General features: G+C 35.4%; 1 protein-coding gene across 1 annotated transcript in view; it reads left to right on the top strand.

The window, feature by feature from the left end:
• Nucleotides 1-13,577, top strand: part of ADAMTS19 (ADAM metallopeptidase with thrombospondin type 1 motif 19) — a 145,055-nt gene that overhangs the window by 45,628 nt on the left and 85,850 nt on the right. Inside the window, exon 9 of the mRNA XM_017739345.1 lies at nucleotides 8,036-8,079. Coding sequence (XP_017594834.1) covers nucleotides 8,036-8,079 — 44 coding nt within the window. The remainder of the gene's footprint in view (nucleotides 1-8,035; nucleotides 8,080-13,577) is intronic.

Genomic DNA, 13,577 nt, shown 5'->3' with positions numbered 1-13,577 from the left:
TCTGGAGAAGAGAAGACTGAGAAGGGATCTCATTAGTGAATATAAGTATCTCAAGGGTGGGTTTCGAGAGGATGGTGCCAGACTCTTTTTAGTGGTGCTCAACTGCTGGACAAGGATCAATGGCTATAAACCAAAACACAAGAAATTCCACCTCAACATGAGGAAAAACTTCTTTCCATTGAGGTTGTCAGAGCACTGGAACAGGCTGCCCAGGGAGGTCATGGAGTCTCCCTCTCTGGAGACATTTACACCCCACCTGGACATGTTTCTTGGTCACCTGCTCAGGGTGACCCTGCCTTGACTGGGGAATTGGACTAGATGATCTCCAGAGGTCCCTTCCAACCCTAACAATTCTGGGATTCTGTGATTCTGAATGTGTGAAAGTCTGATCACACGTTAAGATGCTTTTCTGCTTCGTAATAATGATATACTGATTTCATAGAATCATAGAATTGTTTGGGTTGGAATGAACCTTAAAGATCATCTAGTTCCAAACCCCCTACCACATGGACAGGGACACTTTGTATTAGAGCATATTGATCAAAGCTCCAGCCAACCTGGCCTTTAGAATTTCCAGGAATGGGGCATTCGCAGCTTCTCTGGGTGACCTGGGCCAGTGTCTCACACCTCTACAGTAAAGAATTTCTTCCCTATATCTAATATAAACATAGCCTCTTTCAGTTTAAAGCTATTCCCCTTTGTCCTGTCACTACATGACCCTGTAAAAAATTCCTCTCTAGCCCTCTTGTAGGCCTCCTTTAGGTACTGAAAGGCTGTAATATCAACTCCTCTCTTCTGCGGGCTGACCAACCCCAACTGTCTCAGTCTGTCTTCATAGGAGAGGTGCCTCAGCCCTCAGATAATTTTCATGCTTCTCCTCTGGACTCGCTCCAGGGTTGTCTACAATTTTTTACCTGTCAGTTTAAATACAATTTTTTGGATTGAATCTTTGATCAGTTTTAAGGAAATTGAAGTAGAGAGAAGGGAAGTGATTGGTTTGATGTCAAATAGTAGGTAATGCTGGAGCTAGAAATAAAAGATCTGTTCTTCTGATGTTTTTATTTTTCAGTGGTATTATTCTCTAGACTGTACTGCCTCCCACCTGAAAGCTGCTTTAGCTGCTAATAAATCACACCAGAGCAATTTCTGACTGTGGAAATGTTTTGCTAATCCAGGCTACCTCTACATATCATCAGGTTTATGGTACAGCTAACACCATGTGTGGCTCTACACGTGTGTTTTGTTAATTCAGAGTCTCATTCTGTTTTGCAAACATGGAATAAGCTCCTTTGTCACAACTTCCAAAGAGCTTTGGACAGCAGGTCTGCTTTATTGAGAGAAATAATGTTGTTCATACAGATGAACACCAACTGCTTGGTGTTTTTCGAGTAAATATGTAAAGTTCTGGATATGCCGCAATTTCTGTGGCAGCCCTCCTAAAACTTGCTGCATTTCCTGTTTTGTCTCACATGATAATAGGACAGCAAGGGTGCTTTGTAGAAGTTTTCCTGAGCTTTCACATGCCAGTTTTGTGTAGTAACCAAGAGTTAGAAATGAAGTATTGAGTGTTCTGCAGAGCTAATTTTTAATGCCTATGTATGAAGAGTGTAATGTGGATGTTATGGAGACTGTTATTCAACAGCGAGAGGGCCATCATAGCCTTTCCAGGAAAAAGGTAGTTTTCAAAACTTATTTTTGCATTTGTTCTGTAAAGAGGAAAGCAAAACCAGCTTCTCCCTACAGCTTTTTTTTTCTGCCCAAAGACTTTAATACATATGAATCTGCTACGAATTCATTTCAATTTACTTTGGTTCTATTTCATGATGTCAGTTTTTGTTTAGTTTCCCTTTAAACCAGCTTATTTTGATGAAGTAATATCCTGTTTAAAATATGATGCCATGAAGGAGAAGAAAGGCAGAAAGAGTTTGTAATGTATTTAGAAAAGATTACTGGGGAGGTTGATATAAAGAGAATGTGATAAATAAGACAAAAAGTTATTTAAGGACTGTTTGATAAAACTACCTGTTTTGTCAGGTACTTTGTACTGTATTCAGTTATAAATTAGCATAGTTACTTTAGAGATAGACATTATGAGGAATTTTCTCTGAGGAAAAAATGCACATACCGCATCAATGTCCTCCTTGCCTTTTAAATCACAGGGTCTGACTGTGCAGAGACAAGCCCTGATTTTGGTGGCCCCTGAGATGACATTACCAGTTGCTATCTGCATGGGTTGCTTGACCTGAATGAAGTAACTGAAAATAAGGCAGGAAAAGGCCCATGGTGTTCCCAGTTGTTCTGTGATGGTATTTAAGTTCTTATATATTCTGTTCTAGTTCTTACATCCTCTATTGCAAATTAGGTAATGAAGGCTTTGAAGTGTATAAAAGTGTGGTTACAAGAATGAGGCAGAATCTACCTTCACTTAAAAATTATACATTTTTCTGCTTTTCCAGTGCATTGGTCAATCTGTTGTATCACAGTGGTTTTTAGAAGAACAAGTATGAAGAGAAGAATACAGAAAAATACCAAATTCTTTATTGTCCTTCTCAGAAATTACATTTTCATATGTTCTTACAACAGAAAGTAGACCTCTGATTCTCCTAATATTCATCAGGTAGTGATGTTCCATGTTGACAGTGTGCATCAGCCGTTTATTCATACTTCAGTATCTGAGGTCTCCTTGTCCTGGGTGACACATAACTGAAACAGTGCTGTTAGGCATTTTCACTGTAAGAAAGTGCCTCGTTCTAGAAAAGTAGGCAATAGCATAAACATTAGCAAGTAGATTTCATAAATATTGTTTTACTTCCAATAGTTCCAACCATCCAGACCTCTCTCCAAAGCTTGGACAAGATTTTTTTAAGTGTTACTGTTATCTTCCAATGCACACAAGAAGTACAAGTTATTTTTCTGACTTTGCTTTTTATTCCTTTATTTCCTCAAGAAAGTCAGAGGAAGAAGACTGTGAAAGATGCCTGCAAGAATGAAACTGATATTACAGGGTCACCCCAAAATCCTGGAGTGTTTGGCTGTCCCAAATTGCTGCAGTGTATTGAGAGAGAGAGAGAGATTGGGTTATTCAGCAGCTACTGCTGTCCTTAAACTACTAGTGAATTTCAGCTTTGGAAAAGTGAGTTCTTGCAAATGCATGGTGAGAGATGAGATTATTCTTAAGTTTGTCTTCATCACTGTGATTTCAATACTGCCAACTCTCTTGATAATTTTGTACTCAATTTATCAACTCTCCTGATAATTTGATTTATTTGATACCACCAGCAGACATCAAGGAAGTTCATGAGAATCTCACATGGCATTACTGTTAATTGTTTAGTAATAGGATTGTAGATGCAGAAGAAAGCAGGAAAACATGGAAAAAGCATATTTAAATAAAAAGTTCTGTCCTTTTGTTTTTTTTTTAAAGCCAGAATCTCTTGTAACATTGAAGACCTGTATTTTTTACCTTGTGTATTTAAAAAAGTCACACTAATTTTTAAGTCATCAAATGCTGTTTTGGTTTTTTCTTTTTTAAGTTAAGGTATTTGCGTCTGTGAAGTGGTTGTGGGAATGGACATGGGAAAAATTTCCATGAATTTACCTGTTGCTCTCATCTTATTCTTTCAAGCTGGTGTAATTAGGCTGTGCATGTTCCATTCATAGTACAGATCTGTTCCATAGGAATACATGGACTTAAGCTGAACTTAAAATCTCTGAGTATCTAGTGCGAGACCCAAATGTCAAATTTAGACAGTAATTTTTACATTTTAATTTTCCTGGTGAGCAAGAAAGGTGTAGACAAGTCTTAAGACAAAAATTTAAAAGAAAGGAAGATTAACTGTGTTCTGCATTTGATTATTGGCACAGTTATTTACTTGCTGAATGGACAGTTGGACTTATTCCTAATTTTTGTTACTTCAGCTTTCAACCATGGATCTCTTTGTACCCTTTGCTGCTAAAATCTGTTAGAAAACTCTTCCCTATGAAAATACTTGTAGGCTGTGCTCAAGTAACAACTCTTTGTCTCAGAGTAATTTACAGAGGTTATTCTATGTAATTATTCTCTCACCTCTTTCCAGACCTTTTCCACTTTACAAAATTATTTTTTCAACCATAAGCACCAAAACTGTACACAACGTTGTGTGAACAAAGGTAGTGGTGTTATTCTGACATTTTTCTGCATCTTTATCAAAGGATGCTATTCTGTCCTACTGCATATTTTCAGAGGCTCATTTTTTGCTCTTGTTTTGTCTAATCAAGTCAGGAGGCCAGTTTTGGCTACATTAGAAGAAAATTTACTCAGATGAGTCATCTTTAAGATTTGTTCTGTCTTGATTCCTATGTGTATCTATCAGAACTCATTTATTTGTTTAATGCTAATGCTGTGTCTAGATTCTGTTTGATTCTGCTCAAAAGCGCCTTCCTTGGCTTCCTAACTATTCTATATCTGTTTTGATGTATTAACTATACATTCAGTTCAGCTGTTGTCACACTTCTGAACTTTGTTTTTTAGTTAGACTGAAGTGTGAGCTTTAGAAGGACTGTTTATATCATCCTTTTTAGTCTCAATTCAACTTTACAGAGCCTAAGTGATGTGTTACCTTTTGAAATATTTAAATATAGTATTTCCTGTTTTTCCTGAAATTCACTAACCACTGCATACTGGTACCTTTGAGATTTATCTTCAAAATAATAAACAGTTTCTGAAATACCATTTATGCTAGTAACATTGTCCATTTATTTAAATTCCCAACTAAATAGTACATATGTAATTTTTCTTGTGGTTCATTAACATCAAAATAATTTAAAATATAATTATTGCCACTAAAAGTGCATTTATTAATTAGTAGACGTGCTTTTTTTATATGTGAGAATTATTTCAGAATATCCTATTATTTGAAGAGACATGAACATCTTCAGTGTTGTAGTTATTCACTTTGCACAATGCAAGTGAAGACATTTACAAAAATATTTGCCACACGTGCCATTAATTGCAACTGTTCCTTATCAAAATCTTAGGATTTGTTGAAACTTACTACTTGGGCAATAAGCCTCAAAAATGTTGTAAGCCCTGGAATCAATATCAGCAGAAGTTAGACTGCAGTTTCAAGCCTGTGCTACATTTCAAAATTACAAACATTAGAGAAATTTGAGTAGAGTGAAGCCAGAATGAAGATCTGGTAGACTGGTAAAACCTGTTATCTGTCCTCTTCTTTTTCTTCTTTTCTCCCATCTAGCATATGGAAGGAAATGATATACCAGCCTGAACAAAAAATAGATCTTTTGACTATTTTGACTTGCAAAAACAAGTATTAAATTTAACTAAAACAACAAATTGCTGGAAATTATTCACAAAAACAAGTCTGGATTTTAATTTAGTCTTCCTTTACTGTTCATGATGTCTTCTGTTGTACATCCCATCTACACATCAGGATTTATTTTAACAAAGACAATGTACTCAGATACTTGGTATTTAGAAATCAGAAAGTTTAGAAATAGCTTTGTTTGCTGTGAAAGTCTTTCATAATGCTATTTGTAATCAATTAAAATCTACTAACTGAATACAATTTTCTGAAACAATGCATTAGTGGTTACCTATCCTTGCTTATTATCCTTTTCTCGTGTTAGCCAATTCATTCAAGTGCAGAATTCAGGTATAAATAGTGTGAAAGCTCCTCTTTTCCTTCACTTGAATAAGGACCTGTTTTTCCTTCCATGTGTATGCAAAGTAACCGTTTAGAGGAATGGATGTTTTGTGCTGGGTACTGCTTACAGTGGGTGGGCTTTAACCAGTTTCTTGCTTTTGTTGACAGACTCAGTTACTAACTTGTGCCACTAAATCTGCAATATGTGCTAGTGGTAATTTGTAATATCTTTGCCCTCTTTTGCAAAGAGAAAGGATGAAAAGGACAAAGGCAAATAATCTCTCTGAGGACTTAGTAGTGTGCTTTATTTTTGTGAGAGTCACTGGTAGGTTTAGCTAGAACGGTAAATCTTTACTAAGGAGCCTGGTCTCAACTATATGTAATGCATTCATATTCCTGGAAATTAAAGGAGGTATTACATTCTTTCAATGTAAGTTGGGAACTAAGAATGGTTTACTGTATTTCCCTTTTGCCAAATCATAGCAGTACCATTTCCCCCAAGTCCCATAATGAAACCCTGAATGCACAACATAATCATAGTCAGATTCAGCCAAGAACTAAAAACAAAACAAAAACAGCTCAGTGAGTATTTGAGAACAAAGCTATTACATGGGCAGAAACCTCTTGGATGTTGCCAGTTTTAAAATGTAACATGGTATTCTTTTACATTTGAAGGTATGCTCTATTATTTTCTCTTTTTTTTTTTTTTTTACTTGTTTTCACATCAGTTAATATTTATGGTGGTTGGGTGGGTGTGCGTGGAAGGCAATCAGTGTCCTTAGATTGTCTTTACACATGTTCTCTTGCTTCACCACAAGTCCCATATTTCTAATCATTCTGTCATGTTGCTTAACAGGACAATAAGTCCCCTGTGTCACATAGCACAAAACAAAGAATTGTGTTACAACGCAGTGAATTAATGCAATTTCTTGTAGGTTTAAAAAAAACAAAACTAAACAACTTTCTTGTGTATCTGATCGTAGTTTCTTGTTCACCACCTTTTGCTCATTTCCCGGGCCCTTTTGAGTGTATTCCCAGAGCATCCTTATTGGTTTACTCACAACTTTATTAATTTATAACACTGCTGCTCTTCTTCTCTACTGTGTAATTATCTGGCAGTGGCGATTGGTTAATTAAAAGCTATATAACCCCATGTATCTATCTCTGTGGCCCTTAACAAGTGTCAGAAATTTGCCAACCTCTTGAAATTGCTTTTGGGTCTAAATCCCTATGTAGAAACAGTCTGTGGGAAGGGAAACAAACAAACAGCTCTTGGAGTAGTTACATTTGTAAAAAAGATAAGTGTCAGTATCTTTCATTTCAAGCACCAAACAATTCCTGCATTTTGTTCCTGGAAAATGGGTCTTTCTCTGTATGTGTATCTTTATCATTATCAATCTATGTGTGTATCTATGTGCCTTCATGGACAGAATATAAAAACTAAATTTCTCTGATTCATATTGTCTTTCTCTCTAAAAACAGAGAGCCTTAGTCTGTGGCACAGCAGAAAAACAGAACTTCTTTATTTGTGGGGTTGCTATACCTGGAGTTCTTTTGTTGTATTTTTCCCCACTGGTTCCCTCCCAACCTCTCCAGTTCATGCATACCTCAGCAACTCTTTTTTAACTTAAAATAACAAATTAACATTACTCATAAACACTCCAGTAAAAAGCAGTTTTACCTTTGCTCTTTTAGTAACTTGTGTGCCTCTGAGAAGAAGTAAAATACATGTGAAATCAAAATGAATCCCAAGCAGATGTTTACCATACACTTGAAATATGTATTCTCCTTTATGCAATAGAGCAGTCTTATTTATAGACCTATGACTGGACTAAAATATGTATTGGCGATAGGGTAGTTAATTTTTATAAGTCTTCCACTACTATAAGGGGATGCCCTAGCAAAAATGTTTCTTGTAATATTCCTATTAGTGTTTTTAAACATTGACTTGCTAGAATAAAAACCTTCTGACTCTATCACTGATTTAATGCTGCATTTGAATCTCATGTTAAGCATGAAAATGTTTTCATTTCAAACATTAGAAAGACTAGCTTTAGAGTTGTTGCTTCTCAAGATACTTACAGAAACAGAAAAAAAACAAACAAACCCCAAAACCCAAAAGAACCTAGAAATCAGGTGCAATGCAATTTGAATATATGGTACATGTAATGTCACCTGACTACTCTTAAATCTGTTCTGAGAATAAGCTGGAGCTTAACTGCTCTATGTAATCCTGGCCTTTGCTTCCTCTTGTTCTTTGTTGAGATAATAGTGTTCTGTATTTATTCATTGAGCCGTAAAAAATGTTTCTAAATAGGTTACACAGTTGTTAACATCTAACAGCTTGACTAGCTTAACATTTTTCCTTTCCCCCCCTCCCCCCTGAATTCTAGGAAGGACTTCTGTGTACATAAGGATGAACCATGTGATACTGTTGGTAAGTAAATAAACATAAGAGACTGTGTATAAACTACTTAATAAAATTAGTGTTATATAAATAGAAATGTGATACTAAAAGGTGACAGCAAAATCGGTGATGGAAAGCAGTAACTAACTAAAATGAAAAATACATCTTAAATGCTGATAATATTGTTAGATTGGTGTATGCTTCTAGAAAAATACTGTGTTTAAGTACAATATTTCTGCCTCTTTCATAGAGCAAACTTTAAAGTTTTTTTCTTTTTAGTCTCACTAATAGAAAATTGTTTTACTAGTTTTAATTATGAATATGAAGCTAAGAAGATGTGTTTATAAATTTTTTTTATGCAATGGATTTATCTTTGGTGTGATATTTACCATATGTTTATGATTTATAAAAGAAGTCTCCATAAGAATCTAATGTATGATACAGTGTTTATGAACTATGTATTTATGAACTTCTTCAAAAGAATACAGGATGTGAGCTATTGTGAAAGGCATCTTCTGATATCTTCAGTTAAAGTGAGTGCAGGCTGCCCTGAGCTTTTATGTAAACATTTATGTAGTTCACACACTTTTTGGAAGACATTTTTTCGGTGTAAAGGTCTGGTGGAAAAGGTAGTAAAAAGTAGCAGTTGTTCTGTTCAGTTGTAATTCTGGTTGAAAACACGCCATTACCTTAATTGAAGGCTGTTGTGGTATGTTCTTAACAAAGAATTTCAATTTGCTAATCTAAGTGTTTAACAGTTCTGTATGTGACTACAAGTAATCAGAACCTAATTTTTTTTTCAGTAAGATTAGGATTATATCATACTTGTGCTCTCTCCTAAGTAGAGAAGAAGTAGATTTTTTTCCTGTTTCATTTCAGTTGCAAAGGTTTGAGGAGATTTCTTATGTAAACTGTATTGCCTCACTACTTGCTAGTCTTTCTTCTCTTACTGCTGTATCCCAGATGTCTGTGAGTGTGTCTGTGGAATGGATATCAATAAAAAAGCCTTCTAAGTAAGAATGGAATATGTTTCACAGCAGTAAATGGTTAAGAATTCATAGTGTTCTTTCACTAATTGGTGTATTAGTCTTAGGTGAATTTTGTATGAGTGTTTTGTGTTTAGAAGCATATATTTTTGACTTATTAGTCCAAAAATATTTACTTCCAGCTGAAAGAGGAAGCAATGTGACAAGAAGTCTTCATCATTTTATGTTGATTTAAACTAAAATTTAAATCAGGAGTACTTCCAGTATATCTAAATCAGGATAGGCTGCTGCCTGAATTTCAGAATTGAATTGAATATATTCAAGGATTTTCCCTGAACAATATTTTCTCTTTGGCTGAATCTTGGAGGTAATAGGAGGACCATTTATCTCTGAATTTGTCTGTAGAATTTTAAATGGAATAAGATTAAACTGACTCAAGTATCAGTCGTTAACAGTTCTGTGGTGAAGACACTGGGATGAAACTTGAAAATGTGGCAGTCTATTAATTATTAAGTGCACAGGAAGTAAAGAATTTGCAGTCTTAATATTGTGATAATCAAAATGAAGTAGAGACCTTGACTGAATGACCTGGCATTTTGTGGATTGGCTCTTGTGGACTTTCCCATTCTTTGTGTTGTTGTTCAGAGGTTTCTTCAGGAATTGAAACTGTATGTATAGTTCTTTCCATATAGGTACAGTTGTGCAGCAAAAGCAAAGGTCATTCTTTTCCTTATATTTCATCATTTATTTTATGAATTTCAATCATTACTTTCCCAGATGAATATAGCACCTTTCCATAGATTTAGGGTATTGTTTCTTCCATGAATTTTTGAAGTACTGTGGGTGCATGCTCACTGTTGAGAAGAAAATTTTCTGAGGCTCTTGTCCACCATTCTGGAGCTCATTTAAGGAAGAGTGTTGAAAAACTTTGCACATTCTTCTTGAAGAGAATTTTTAAGTTATCTTACTGGTGTGGATATATTATGTCAATTATCTTTAGGATAACAGGTCTATAATGCCAAGCTGTTGAAATTACATGTAGAATGTGGTTTCATTTTGGTATCTTCACTTTTATTTTTGTTCCCCCTAGGAAAACCAAAAAAGAAGATTTTAGATTAGATCATGAGTAAAAGTTTGTTGAAAGCAATTGAAGGGCAATTTGATCTTCCTATATTCATGCAACAAGTTTAGAGGCAAAAAGAGACAGTACATTCCAGAGATTTGTCACATGTTGCAAATCACAGAATTTGCCAAAGGCAGTAAGTGAGAAATGCTAATGTCCTATACGACTCCCCAGTGTCCAGACCTTGCCTCACCTTCCCCCACCTCAAAAAATCCAGAAGAATGCACAGTACAGACTTTTCTCTACCATAAAGAGAGAAATAATACATTTATCTCTGTAATATTAATATAACTGTACAGGTATGTGAGGCAGTCAAGGTGATCTTTGTAGCACTTTACACAATCCAGAAATGAAAGTCAAGAGAAGGGAGCATGTACAGGACAGACCTCATTACTGGAAAGGGTTGTCATGTTGGATAGTAGTTCTTTCCAGTGATGGATATTAAGCAGACAAATCCTGGATTTATTGTTTAGTCATTACATGCCAAGACTCACAGTTTTCAGACTGGACATGAGTATCCACTTAAGCCAGAGAGAGGAAGTGCCAGTATTCTGTTATATAGACAAAGTTTTCATATATTTAGGTGGCAAATAACACACTTTTCTGTACTTCCAGTCTTCTTCTACAGAAAGTACAGAACTTATACACTTTTCAGTAAGTAGTTTTTCATTGTCGTGTAAAATAACAGTGATTTATATGAAGATTTAATGGTTTAAAGGTACAATTAACCAAGAACTCTGTTAACCAGAAAAAAATGTTTACTCAAAATCAAAACCATATGACAAATCTCCCTAGAAATATACTGAAATGTATTTCATTAATGATTTTGAACAAAATATGTGGAGATAATCTTCTAAATATTCCTTCAGGAAAGCATTTAAGGTGGACAAATACAAGATTTTTTATTTATATAATGATAAAAACCATGATTTGGATTGATTATCAAAATGTTAAATTCTTACTTGGGAAAAAAAATATCTCTCTCTTGGAGACCAAACATCATGGAGAAGAGAAGGCTTCGGGGAGACCTCACTGTGGTCCAGTACCTGAAGATGGCTTATTAAAAAGAAGGAAGAAGGATTTTTTATGCGGGCAGATAGTGGCAGGACAATGGGAAATGGTTTTAAACTGAAAGAGGGCAGGTGTAGATTAGATATAGGTAAGAAATTCTTTACTCAGAGGGTGGTGAAGCAGTGGAACAGGTTGCCCAGAGAAGTTGTGGATGTTCAAAGCCACGTTGGATGAGCCCCTGAGAAACTTGATCTAGTGGAAGATGTCCCTGCTCATGTGGGGGGGGGTTGGAACTAGCTGATCTTTAAGGTCCCATCCAACCATTCCGTGATTCCAAAATCATTTATACTTCATATTTTATACTTTTTCAAAGTAGGCAGAAAGAGAAGAATTATTTCAGGAATTTTATTTGATTCCCCAAAGTGTGTTAAGTTTAGGAAGTAGAATGTATTTATTTTATGCCTTTCAATACTAAGTATTTCACTATTGCTAGAAATATTTGGAAATCTCTGATGTAGCCAGGGAGTTGACTAAACCCTCAACTTTCTTACTTCATAAAATAAATCCAGAGTAACTCAGATTAATGCCTTCCTTATCTAATCCCATGTTTCTGTAAAACATTAAGATAGACTCTCATGTGGTATCAGTCAGCCCAGGTCAATTGACTACAGCTAAGATATTCTGATTTCAGCATTATCAATTGTTGCAGCCACTGTCAAATTCATTCTGGATGGAGAACCACAAAGCAATTGTTTCAGGCTGAAAATTGACCAGATCCAAGTGTTCTTGAGCTTCCTCTGGTTGGTTGGTTGGCTGCAGCATTCTTTTTTCTTTTTGCCCCTCCTCTTCTGCTCATGTGTATGCTTTCCATCCCTTATTCCTGCACAGAAGTGATATCAAGTGATACCTTGTGATTCTCACAGTTCATCTGTAGCTTAAGAGAGGTTTCAGACTTGTTTTTAGGGACATAACAACAGAGGATTACAACAGAGGATTTCTCAGAGGGTCAAAAAATATGAAGATGTTTTTATACAAATTAAGTTAGCTAATGAGAAGATTGTTTTAGATATGTAATTGCTCAAGGTTCTTTTCTCCCAGAAGGCAACTGGGTTTTGGGATCATAGCATGTTTCTCCTTCAAACAAGCTTTGTTAACTTAGTCAGAGGAAACTACCTTTTGAATTTGTGGTGATTTGGAATGTTGATCTTTTTCTTGTGCTGATGACAGGTAAAATTATGAGTGTGGATTTACCAATGAATTTCTAAAAAATTTAAGAAGTAATTCAACTGTCGATTTTCAGAAAATTAAGTCCATTGCAATAGAATCAACACAAAATGTAAACTGGGGATTACACATGTTGTATTTTTCTTGTGTGTGACTCTTCTGGTATTATATTGAAGTAACTGAGATGAGCAATGATTCATAGGGCAAATTGTTGTTGGGAAATTGCACAAACCTTTATGAGATGGAAATAAACAGATATTTTCTCAACAAGTAGACTAACAAGTAAACACAGTTTCTTGAAGCAAGTGTTTGCACATCTGAATTTCCCTTCCTCTTGTCTACGTTTCCACTTCACCAATGAAGGTTTTGACTCTCTGAGGCATACTTCTGGATTAGATTTGTTGTTTGCTGCTGGCTAATGTCTTCTGTGGAAACACTATAATAGCGAGTTCTTAGAGTGCAATGTTACAGGCATGGAAAGATAGTAAAATGATGCTTGTCTTATGTTGGCATCAGTTTGATGCCCTGCTAATCTGCAGAAAATCAGGTAGTGACTGTTTCTGGTTTAGATTTTTAGATAACCATTTTCAGTTAAAAAAACAGCTATAAGAATATTTGATTCTATCTAAACTGTTTGCTAAAAGGCATTTTCCAATAAAATGCAATCTCTAAACACAGTTCCTCTAAAAAATTGTCAGATTGGTTTTGGGCATAAATACAGTATACTAAAAGTTTCTAAATTTGATAACAGCTAGTGTTGCAGATACAAAAAAATAGCAGAAAATTAAGATGCCATCAGATCTTTTTACTGTTGCAAAGGAACTCAATGGCATGAATACAAATCATGACCGGTAAGGAATCAGACAAACATCCATGAAATAAAGACCACAAACCAAAATGAAGTGAAAGAATAAATTTTCCATCCAACTTAGAAAAATACCAAAGACAGATTTATTTACTTTTCTTTCCTAATATGAAAGCTATATATCTTTAATACAAAGAGCTCTGAATTTTCCTCCAAGCTTTGCCCCTAGGGACAAAGGTTTAGACCAGCCCTACGTATTAAGAGATATGATAGAAATAGTGAATTGGGCGGACTATCCATGTCCAGTGAGGGTTAATGCCAGAAATACTGAAGCTGAATGCTTAGGGCCAGTTACCAGTGAACAGGCAGCCAAAGAAGT

The sequence above is a fragment of the Corvus brachyrhynchos genome, unplaced genomic scaffold, assembly GCF_000691975.1.
Source record: "Corvus brachyrhynchos isolate BGI_N302 unplaced genomic scaffold, ASM69197v1 scaffold547, whole genome shotgun sequence".
Classification (NCBI taxonomy): Eukaryota; Metazoa; Chordata; class Aves; order Passeriformes; family Corvidae; genus Corvus; species Corvus brachyrhynchos.
Note: the sequence above shows the minus strand (reverse complement) of the source record. Positions and strands in the feature narration are given on the sequence as shown.